General features: G+C 43.0%; 1 protein-coding gene across 7 annotated transcripts in view; it reads left to right on the plus strand.

The window, feature by feature from the left end:
- Positions 1 to 12214, plus strand: part of TPD52 (tumor protein D52) — a 111096-nt gene that overhangs the window by 77550 nt on the left and 21332 nt on the right. For all 7 annotated transcript variants that reach the window (XM_086694964.1, XM_086694961.1, XM_086694962.1 and 4 more), the window contains exon 2: positions 10992 to 11107. In XM_086694964.1, the coding sequence (XP_086551090.1) occupies positions 10992 to 11107 (116 nt within the window). The remainder of the gene's footprint in view (positions 1 to 10991; positions 11108 to 12214) is intronic.

Genomic DNA, 12214 nt, shown 5'->3' on the forward strand with positions numbered 1-12214 from the left:
AAGTGTGTATTTTAAATATTTCTACAAACAGATATTTGGGTCCAAAAAATGTAATGCAATCATGCTGAAAAGCAGACCAAATATCTAATATTATAAACTTTAAAAGAGACAAGGAATAGTATTTGTACCCTATTTAAACAGAATTGCAAAAATATGTGGACCGAACACCCAAGGAAGTGAGGTTATCGCAGCGTGAGGTGGCGATGCTGGGGCGGGACCTGCCTCAGCCTGGGAAGGCCCGAGTTGCTGTTTCAGGCTGTTACCTGGAGAGGACCAGGGAATGGAGAAGGGAAGGTTGGTCTGCCTCTGAGCTTCTCCGTAAAGTTTAATCTCTTACTTCCCTTTGCCCATGCTTGGACAACAGCTCTGTAAAACACTACGCTTTTAAAAGGCCAAATCCCCTACCTTGTCTTGAAAGATTTTGACACTCACTTGCCAGAAGGCAGTGTTAGGCCAAATGGGTTCTTATGGTTCCTTCCAGCTCCTAAGTGCTATAGATTAATTTTTCTTTTAATCTATAGCACATGTGCACATGTGCAAGTTAGGGAGAGCACATGTGCAAGTTAGGGAGGGGCACAGGGAAAGAGATTTAAGTTTCCTATTCCTACCCTGGTCCTAAAGCCATGGTTGCCTCTGAAGATTGTGTAAGAGAGGTGTATACAGTTTTATTTCCTAGAGAAGCTTCTAGGGCTCCATTATACTCTAACAACTTCTCTCTTGAGTAGGCGGTGTTAACTAAATAGCACATTATCTTAGACTCCTCCTCTGCAGCTTTTTCCCTCCTAACTGAATATCTTGGGAGCAGCTGACATCATATTCCTCCTCCTATAATACCACTCGTGTCCCACATGTACAGCCGCGGTGTGTGTGGCTGTGAATGTGCTTCGTAACATGAAGGTATATGACCTGCTGCAAATGTAACAGTCTTTGTATAGATTATATATGAGACAGAAGTTGTGTTTTTCTTTAGAAAAATGACATCTTATGTCTGTTTCAGGTTTTTATTTATTTAAAAAAATTTTAATTTTTTTGTGTTTTCAATAGAAAACCTCTGTAGGTGAAGGCACTGAAATAAGAATGAGATACAAAATAAAAAGCTCAAGATAGAAGGTAGACAGTGAAGGGAGACTGAGTTCTTCCCTAACTCAACTGTGTACCTTCCTGTAATTAATGTATTCCGAGAGTACTACTGAGCATCTGTGTACCAGATGCGATGCTGGGCTAAAGATGCAGGATTGTAACACAGTGCTGAGGTCAAATGTTGCTCAGCCCCGAAGCCTGTGTTCTAAGTACAGTAGACATTGCATACAGAGTGTTATACCCAGAGCAGGGCATGGGCACAGGGTCCAAAGAAAGCCTCCAAGAACAGGAGACTCTTAAAACTGATTTACTGAAATGAATGGGACTTGGAAATAAGGAGGGGGTTTCCAGAAGAGAAAATAACAGGTGCAGAGACATAAGAAAAAGAGAGCATAATTTGGAAAGAGCTGGTGGAGGTTGTGGTAGAACATTGTGAATGTTGTTAATGCCACTGAGTTGTATGCTTAAAAATGGGTTAGAATGGCAGGTTTTATGTTGTATATTCTACCACAAAAAAATTAAATGGGCAAAAGTGTATGGAAGGCAGTTTATTTTACTTTTTGAGTTAATGCATTACTCACAATAAAAAGCATGTCTTCGTAGGAACCGCAGGTTGGAAGATGCAGTGACTGTGTTGGGCAGGAGATGGAGTTTGTGGGCTCCTGATTGTCAAGAGCATTGAGCTTTACTAGGAAGTGGGAAACCCTAGAAGGATTTAAGGCAAGGGAATGCTATGGTCAGAGTCATACTTTACTTTAGAAGCTCACTCTGGTGGCAGGGTGGTGAATGGATTGGAGGGACAGACACCATCAGGGACCTTTAGGGGCAAGATTCTGAGCAAGAAATCATGAGAGATTGAATCAAGGCAGGAGCAGTGGGTTCAGAGGGGAGGCATGAAGTAGATGCCTGGTGGGGGGAGTGAGACAAAGCCATATCTCAGAGGTAAGAAGAAAAATCCCAGGAGGGCAAATGGGGAGGTGTCACAGGAGGGAATATTCCAGACCAAGGTTCAGTGCTGATGCCTTGGAGGTATCAAATAACATGATGATTGACAGCTGTCATTTTGAGGATGCAGAGGAGAGGCAGACACAGGTGGAAGGGGGTTGAAGAGAGATGGGAAATGAGGGGACCCTGTGAGCCATGCTTCATGGAAGAGGAGAGAACACATGTAATACATGTAGCACATGAAAAAGTGGGGCAATAGCACTTCCTTACCGAACATGTAATATGTGCCCACTCTCTGTGTTCATCATCCTTTAAACTGTTCTTCCAGAAGCCTGGAGAGCTAGGTGGTAGTGCATGTTTTTAATATTCGTTTGTTTGTTTATTGTAAAGTTTATTTATTTTGAGAGAGAGAGTGCAGGGGAGGGGCAGAGAGAGGGAGAGACAGAATCCAAAAGCCGGCTCTGTGCTGTCAGCGAGGAGGCCAACACAGGGCTCGAACTCATGAACGGTGAGATCACGACCTGAGCCGAGATCAAGAGTTGGATGCTTAATTGACTGAGCTACCCAGGCGCCCCATGTGTTGTTTTTAAAAGAAGTAATGGGGGGGGCGCCTGGGTGGCACAGTCGGTTAAGCGTCCGACTTCAACCAGGTCACGATCTCGTGGTCCATGAGTTCGAGCCCCGCGTCGGGCTCTGGGCTGATGGCTCAGAGCCTGGAGCCTGTTTCCGATTCTGTGTCTCCCTCTCTCTCTGCCCCTCCCCCATTCATGCTCTGTCTCTCTCTGTCCCAAAAATAAATAAACATTGAAAAAAAAAATTTAAAAGAAGTAATGGGTTTTTTTTGGGGGGGGGGCTCAGTCTCCTAGGGCTGCCATAACAAAGTGCCCCAAATTGAGTGACTTAAACAACAGAAATGTGTTCTGTCTCAGCTCTGGTGGCTAGAAGTCCAAAATGAAGGCGTCAGCAGGGCCATGCACCTTCTGTAGGGAAACCCTTCCTTGCCTCATCCTAGCTTCTGCTGATTGCGGGCATTCCTTGACTTGCAGTTGTATCCCTCCAGTCCTCCTCCATGGCACATGGAGCTGTCTCTGAGTCTCTGTGTGCTCCGTACGTTTCCAAGATGTTCTTTCTGGGTTTCTGTGTCTAAATTTCCTTCTTTTTTTTTTTTTTTTTTTAAATTTTTTTTTTCAACGTTTATTTATTTTTGGGACAGAGAGAGACAGAGCATGAACGGGGGAGGGGCAGAGAGAGAGGGAGACACAGAATCGGAAACAGGCTCCAGGCTCTGAGCCATCAGCCCAGAGCCTGACGCGGGGCTCGAACTCACGGACCGCGAGATTGTGACCTGGCTGAAGTCGGACGCTTAACCGACTGCGCCACCCAGGCGCCCCTAAATTTCCTTCTTATAAGGACACCAGTCATTGGATTAGGGCCCACCGTGATCTCATCTTGACTATATTTGCTGAAACCTGTTTCCAAATAACACATTTGCAGGTGCAGGGTCTTAGGAAATGGAATGTATCCGTTTGGGGGACACAAGTCAACCTACAGCCCATCTAATTTCAAAGTTCATGCTTATCTTCTTCTACTCTTTAGAAAAAAATCCCTGCCCCTAGTTTCCTCATCTTATTCAATAAAGTATTTTGATGAAATGATCCAAAGTTTTTTTTCCGATCTGAAATGATGTGAAAATGGTTAAAAAGTTTTCAACTGACCGTCATAGAAACTCTTGAGGGGAAGCAGTTGGTCTTAATTGGGTAAAAGGTCAAAGCTGAACTGCAGGGAGGAGAGAACCACTGCGGTGGGTGCTCCGCTGTGGGGTAGGTTGGGATGCATCCATAGCACCCGAGCAGAAAGGTACTCACCCAGCCCTTCATCATGGCTTAATTTTAATTGTAGGTTCAAAATTTGTGGGGCGCCTGGGTGGCTTGGTCGGTTAAGCGTCCGACTTCGGCTCAGGTCATGATCTCGTGGTCCGTGGGTTCGAGCCCCGCGTCGAGCTCTGTGCTGCCAGTTCAGAGCCTGGAACCTGTTTCAGATTCTGTGTCTCCCTCTCTCTCTGCCCCTCCCCTGTTCATGCTCTGTCTCTCTCTGTCTAAAAAATAAATAAACGTTAAAAAAAATTAAAAAAACAAACAAACACAGTTTGTATTTTAAAAAAAGGCCTTGGGGCGCCTGGGTGGCTCAGTCGGTTAAGCGTCCGACTTCAGCCAGGTCACGATCTCGCGGTCCGGGAGTTCGAGACCCGCGTCAGGCTCTGGGCTGATGGCTCAGAGCCTGGAGCCTGTTTCCGATTCTGTGTCTCCCTTTCTCTCTGCCCCTCCCCCGTTCATGCTCTGTCTCTCTCTGTCCCAAAAATAAATAAACGTTTGAAAAAAAAAAATTAAAAAAAAAAATAAAATAAAATAAAAATAAATAAATAAATAAAAAAAGGCCTTGCTTCCTTTCCTGGTTGAAATTTTGGGGAGTATGTGTCGAAGAGGTGGCTATGCATCAGAAAGTAAGGAGAAACTTCATTTGAATCAATCTTTAACCAGGAAATCTGTTCAAATAAAGCATTAATAACATTGCTCTGTTCTTGGTGCTTGTAGTATCGAGATGAAAAGATAAGGGTGTGACATCAAGGCTTTATAGTCTGGAACTAGAGACATGGTCAAGACTGGAATCTTTTTCCATTCTTCCTGTTCTTCCCTACCATGCGAGCACATCACACACATTTCCACTGAAGCTAAAGACCCGAGAGCTTCGTTTTCCTCAAATTACTAATCAGTTTTCAGGAATCTGGAGTGTTGCATTTCATCTCTTCTAAGAAACCGCAAATTCTAGGATGTACTGTTAATAGTATTTGTTCATTGGGGCACCTGGGTGGCTCAGTCAGTTCAATGTCTGACTTTGGCTCAGGTCATGATCATGTGGTTCGTGAGTTCGAGCCCCGTGTTAGGGTCTCTGCTGTCAGTGCACATCCTGCTTGGGATCCTCTGTCCCCCTGTCTTTCTCTGTCCCTCTGCCCCCTTCTTTAAAAAATAAACATTTAAAAAAATAGTATTTGTTCGTTAAAGGGAAACAGTGCTGCAAGTTAAAAGACGAAAAGGCAATGCTTTAATTTTACTTAAACATGTTATGCTTATTAACAGTGTTTTTTATTTAATCAGACATATATGTTGACTGTAACACTCCTGTGCATAGTAGTTAAGTAAACCAAGTTTCGGTTTTCCTGAAACATCTTCACATGCAGTAACTTACCAGAATTGCTTTTCAACTGGGAGTAATCCGTGTCTTGCTTTATTTTCCTCACACAGGATGTCTGTGATGCAGACTTTCTTAAAAGAGAGGCCTGCGATTTTCTAAGTACCTGGCACCCATTTTGCAAATTTTGGAGCATATTTACAGGTGATAAACAGCTTTGCCACAAGGACTGCCTAACTGGCTGGCTGTCAGTGCACTTCAAGTCCAAAGTTGTAAATGTAAAATAAACAATTGTGTCTTAGGATTGATGGGGCATCATCCTCCTGGTCTCTGTTCATCTTCCTCGTCACTCCCTTGGCAGTGGGCCTCTCACCTGGGCACCCAACAGTTTGCCTGTCAGTGGGCTGCAGGCTCTCCCTGCTACCTAACTCTCAGTGAAGTGGAAGTCCCTGTGGAGAAGACCCTGGCCGGGGTGCCTGGGTGGCTCAGTCGGTTAACTGCCTGACTTTGGCTCAGGTCATGATCTCGTGGTTCTTGGGTTGGAGCCCCGTGTAGGGCTCTGTGCTGACAGCTCGGAGCCTGGAGCTTGCTTCAAATTCTGTGTCTCCCTCTCTCTCTCTGCCCCTCCCCCTTCGCCACTCACACTCCATCTCTCTCAAAAATAGACAAACATTAAAACAAAAAATTTAAAAATGAAGGACCCGGCCCTCTGCTTCCAGCATGCCCTTCGCCCCTTTCTGTCACCTGCTCTCTATCCTCCCCGCTGGTTGGAATTTCCTTAAGAAAAAGTGTAGGTGAGGGGTGCCTGGGTGATGCAGTCGATATTAAGCATCTGACTTCAGCTCAGGTCATGATTTCACGGTTAGTGAGTTCGAGCCCCACATCAGGTTCTGCATTGACAGTGCAGAACCTGCTCGTATCTCCTGTCTCCCTCTCTCTCTGCCTCTCCCCAGCTTGCTCTCTCTCTCTCAAAAATAAATAAATAAATAAATAAATAAATAAATAAATAAATAAATAAATAAATAAATGTAGGCGAAGGAGCAAGAGTTGAGAGTCAGAAAAACCTGCATTTTAATGTCACCTGTGATTCTGGGCAAATTAGTAACCGCAGAGGGCCTCAGTTTCGTAGTGTGAATAAAAAGTACTCCTTTCAACACATGTTGGTTGTAAGATGCTTTTTCAAAAAGGAGGTAACATGAATCTCCCTGGTTGTATATTAGACCTCAATAAATATTAATCGTATTTTGTCCCTCTTTACCATCTTTTAAAAACAGTTTTCCATCAGATTCTGAGGAAGGAACATTAAAATGAATGATTAAATAAGATGTTTTTGCATTACAGTTTTAAGTAACCTGTATGTTAAAATTTTGCCATTTCCCAACTTGCGTTGTGAATGAGAAGTTATTTTTTTTCTCCCCAAAGGCAGACTCTGCCTCTACAATAAATATTGCACTCTTACTTAACATATGGGAAATTGGAAAATCTATAGAGAAACTTCTGAGGTGCCAGGTTTGGAGAAACCTTACATTTGGAACCAGAGATTGGTTTTGATCTAGTCTGCCAGACTCTTTTCCTTCATACAGTCTTAATCATTGCTGTTTCTAGAGATCTTACAAGTCAGATCTTCAGCCCCTACTCTTCATGTGTACTTTGGACATCAGTGACTTTAAGCATATGCTTAAAAATTTTTTTTTAATTATTTTTTTGAGAGAGAGAGAATGAACAGGGGAGGGATAGGAGGAGGGGCAGAGAGAGAGGGAGACACAGAATCTGAAGCAGGCTCCAGGCTCTGAGCTGTCAGCACAGAGTCTGAAGCGGGGCTCAAACCCACAAACCATGAGCTCATGACCTGAGCCGAAATTAGACGCTTAAACAACTGAGCCACCCACGCACTCCTAAACATATATTTTCAAATCAAACCCTCTAGGTTCAAAATCACAACTCCATGTATTCAGGTATGTTACCACAGGCAAGTTGCTTAACCTCCGTAAGCTTCGGTTTTGTCATCTGTAAATGGTAATCCGCACATCACAGAAGTGTTGTACTTCTATTTGGACCACTTAGTTCAGATTTGGATATACATAGAATGAAATGCATTCTATGGGGGTGTGGTTGTGGCTTATTAATAATTTTCCTGAGTCATGACTGTCCTGTTTTGCCAGTGATTTTGATATCCATGTTCTTCATTTTTCATTTTTCTCCGCTGAGTTGATTATCCCAAAACAAACCTCACTTTTTTTTTTTTTTTAATGTTTATTTATTTTTTTGAGAGAGAGAGAGAGAGACAGAGCACAAGCAAGGGAGGGACAAGAGAGAGGGAGACACAGAATCTGAAGCAGGCTCCAGGCTCTGAGCTGTCAGCACAGAGCTGGATACGGGGCTCAAACTCTCGAGCTGTGAGATCGTGACCTGCGCAGAAGCCAGAAGTTTTAACCCACTGAGCCACCCAGGCGCCCCCAAACCTCGCCTTTAAATTTTAAGGTTGATAATTTGCTGCCACCTAGAGGCTAATATGGAAAAAGCAGAACATGTAATTACTAAATTACTTAGATTGGGAATATAAAATCTCAAAGGTCATCTTGGAGGCCTTGAGGCCAACTGTGGACAACTCTATGACCCCCTTTTCTGAGATATTTAATTTCCCTGGTAGCCTAACTAAATGCTTGAATCGTATCAGAATCCCTCTAGATTCTTTTTGGAATTGGGCAGCTGTGCGTAAACCACTGTTAGTACTTACATATTAAATTTTTCTTCTTAAGCAGATTTGCAAACTAGTATTTATTAAAAATCATGAAAGAGGCTTTGTGTTTTAAGGCATGGTTTAGAGCCAGGGTTTTTTTTTTTTTTTTTTTTTTTTTTTTTTTTTTTTGAGTCTTGTTGGAGATTTGAGAAGTCTGAGCAAAACATTAAAAATAAAGAATGTTTACAATTAACTTTGTTACGGTTCGTACTGTATTGCCTTATATGATTGTTACCATGTAGTCCTCTTCTGTCCTCAATCTCCTACTCTTCGTCACCTAATGTGGTACAGGGGATAAATTTGCAAGCACACATGGACCCTCTTCAGTGATTTCTGACCGTACACGCCTTACCCACAGTTGGATTTGGCTGGGGTCGGCGTGTGAGGGTTCCAATGACAGACAGCAGGGGGTGGGCCCAGTAAGGCCTGTGTGCTAAAGTACCGGGTTGAATTTTGTCTTGAAAACAGCAGGGAACCACTAACGGACTGTAAGCTGGAAAGGGGGACATGGTCAGGTTTCTATCACAGGAATGTTACTTGGGCCGTCCAAAGACATTTTAGAGGGGGCCTGTAGAAGCAGTTACTCATTGAGCTTTTCCGTCTACGGACTGTACCTGTCACATATTGTCTGTGCATTAGAAGACTTACTCATTCTCTGTTTGCAACTCTGGTTTTTGGTTTTTGGAATTGTTTTATTTGTAGTTTATGCCCTTAGCGGTTCTGTAAACACCTTTCCGGTGGGCACTGTTTTGGTACTGTTGTGCTAATGATTATTGCTGTTATAATTAGTAAGTACCGTTAGCGGGTGATATGCAGCGGACCCTGCAACAGGTGTCTCTGTACCTTGTACACAATGTCCATACGTGCTGTGTCATTGATCCACATACTTCTCTTAGCTTTGCCATGGCGCTGGCTGCTTGTTGAACAGCGTGGTTATTCTCACCCCTTCCTTTTCCGCCTGCCTGTGAAGTCTGTCATCTGCTGCCTGGCATCTTGCTTTGGGCTGGATGCCACATTGCTGCTATGGCTGAACTAGCGCGTCTCAGAAATGGACGTGGGGGTGGTGTGGAACCGTGATTGCTTTAATCCCCAGTGGCAGAAAGAGGCGAAGAGCAGGAGAAGGAGGAGACCTTTCTCTGGTTCCCTATGCAAAAACTCTGTTGCCAGAGGAGACTAAGAAAACCCAAACCTCTGTGACTACGGTAAAACAAGTGAGGCCAGCGGCCCCCTGCCTTAGCTGTAAAATTCAAGAGGGCACCAAAATGCCCTGTGATCAAGACAGACAATGTTAACGCAATATTCAAAAAAATTAAAATGAAATGAGGATGAACAAAATACTAACCTTTAAATTTTTTTAACGTTTATTTATTCTTGAGAGACAGAGAGAGACAGAGCATGAGCATGGGAGGGGCAGAGAGAGAGAGGGAGACACAGAATCTGAAGCAGGCTCCAGGCTCTGAGCTGCCAGCACAGAGCCCAATGCAGGGCTTGAACTCACAAACCGCGAGATCATGACCTGAGCTGAAGTCAGATGCCTAACCAACTGAGCCACCCAGGTGCCCCCTAACCTTTTAAATAAAGACAAGATCAGGGGGTGCCTGGGTGGCTCAGTCGGTTAAGCATCTGACTCTTGGTTCAGCTCAGGTCATGATCCAGTGATTTGTGGGCTCAAGCCCTGTGTCAGGCTGTGTGCTGACAATGTGAAGCCTGCTTGGGATTCTCTCTCTCTCCCTGCCCCCATTTCTCTTTGCCTCTCCCCCTCTCTCCCTCTCCCCCCCACCCCAAAATAAATAACAAACTTAAAAAAAAGTTAAATGAAGACAAGATCAGACGTGGCTCAGTCAGTTAAGTGTCTGACTTTTGATTTCTGCTCAGGTCACGATCTCACGGCTCGTCGATTAGAGCCCCACGCTGGGCTCTGTGCAAACAGTGGAGCCTGCTTGGGATTCTGTCTCCCTTTCTCTCTGCCCCTCCCCCCTCAAAATAAATAAATAAACTTTTAAAAAAAAATGTAAAAAAAAAAAAAAAACAAGATGAGAAACAGTGCTGTGCAAAGCCATTTTGGAGCCTTGAGGTGGAAAGAAAAATCAGTAATACTGAGCCTACTTAAAATTTTGATATTTTGTGCATCATAGATTCTTTGAATTAACTTTGATATTTGAAAACTATTGCATGAAAATATTAAAATTATTTATATTGAGTTTTTTGGTGCCACCTTAAATTTTGCGCCCAAGGTTTGGGGGCCTTGCTGACCTAACCCTAGCGTTGGGCATGGTTGGTTGGCAGAGAGACGGAAGGGTTGCTGAGGGTAAGATGCCTTCTTGGCCACTTGAGAAATACCAGATTCTTCCTGAAGGGACCACTGTGGTCGGCCCTCTTCCAGAGGAGTGAGTGTGGCCGTGTTGGTCTTAAATAACTTGGAAAGCTTTTATGTGAGTGTTGGTCATTTCTGCATACGTTAGGACTTTTTAAAGGTTATCTGGATGATATATATATATTTTTAAAAGCTACAGGAAGGTGTTTCCTACCTCCACTAACAATGGAAAGAAATGTAATAAATTATTTTATTTTTTCTGGAATAAAATTTTTGTAGGCATTGAGTTTGTTCAGTTCATGACTGAGGTTAAGTTGCTGGATTTGATTAGCAGAGGAAATTAGAGACATTTACAAACCTCTTTCCTTGTTAGTGTAAATTAGTCTGATTTACTAGTTTAACATTTGAAGCCTTGGCAAGATCCCATTCTTGGCCTCTTAACTCTTCTCCTTTGCAGTAACTATATTGTGGAAACGAACAGAATCTGAGCGAATGCTGTATTTTTTAAATTCGTATTTTGGCAGAGTGCAATTTGGCGGTTTTTAGTGGTAGCTCAGACTTTCTTTTGTCCTGTAGAGGGAGAGCCAAGTCATTTGAAGGTATAGAAAGTTGATGTGTGGATCCGGTCTAATTGGTTTTATTCTCATTGGGGCAGTAAAGAAGCCTAAGGGAGAATTTTACACAGCCTTCATACCTTACAGACTCTTTTTTTAAATCCCCAACAAGGTCTGCTGAGAACAGACCCAGTACCCGAGGAAGGAGAAGATGTTGCAGCCACGATCAGTGCCACAGAGACCCTATCAGAGGAGGAGCAACAAGAACTAAGAAGAGAACTTGCAAAGGTAAAGAAGCATTCCTTTCGGAACTTCCTGTTTTGCCCTTACAGTGTCATTTGTGTTTCTAAAGCACAAGGTAACAACGCGTCATTGGTTCCAGGGGAGAGAAAGCAACATGCATTTACTTTTCCTAGAGGTCTTGAGTGGGGGAGAAGAAATACAAGAGCATGATACCAGTTTGTTTTTATAGGAAAAAGGGTATATAATGGGTGAAGGGAGTCTGAAAAGTAGAGTGTGATGGAGGAAATGGATGAGAGGAGGAATAGTGGATACCGTCTCAGGGGCTGCACTAAGTCTGATACCCTTGGCTTTGCCCCTCCATCAGTGACTCTGGTGTCTCCTTTGCTGTGTTGTGGATATAGGCACTTTGAGCCCTCTTTCCTTCCCTCCCTTTCTCTCTCTTTTGCTTAAAATTAACCACTTGAAAGTGTACAATTCAGTGGCATTTAGTACATTCACATTGTTGTACAGCTATCACCTCTGTGTAGTTCCAGAACAATTTTATCACTCCCAGGGGAGACGCATACTCATTAAACTGGCGTCCTCAATCTCTCCTCCCTCATCCCCTGGCAACAATAGTCAGCTTTATGTCTTGTCTGTATGGATTTACTGATTCTGGATATTTTATTTAAATGGAATCATATAATATGTTACTTTGTGTATGTTTTTTAGGTTCACTTAGCATAATGTTTTTTGAGGTTCATTCTTGTTGTAGCACGTATTGGTACTTTACTATTTTTTATGGTTGAATAATATTCCATTTTATGTGTCTTCCATATTTTGTTTCTCTCTTTGTGTGTTGATGGACGTTTGTGTGGTTTCCACATTTTTATAATTGTAGGCACTGAGCTGGGAACATTTGTATAAAAGTACTTGTTTGAATACCTGTTTTTAGTTCCTTTGGATGTATATCTAGAAGTGGGATTGCTGCATCAGATGATAATTCCACGTTTAACTTTTTTGGGGAACTGCCGAACTACTCACAGCAGGGGCACCATTTTACATTCCAATCAGCTATTTCTCTACATCTTTGCCAATATTTGTTATTTTCTGTCTTTCTGACTGAGTGTAAAGTGGTATCTCATTGTGCTTTTGATTTGTATTTCCCTCATG

This window comes from Puma concolor, chromosome F2 (genome assembly GCF_028749965.1).
Source record: "Puma concolor isolate L17-30 chromosome F2, mPumCon1.1.hap2, whole genome shotgun sequence".
Taxonomy (NCBI): Eukaryota; Metazoa; Chordata; class Mammalia; order Carnivora; family Felidae; genus Puma; species Puma concolor.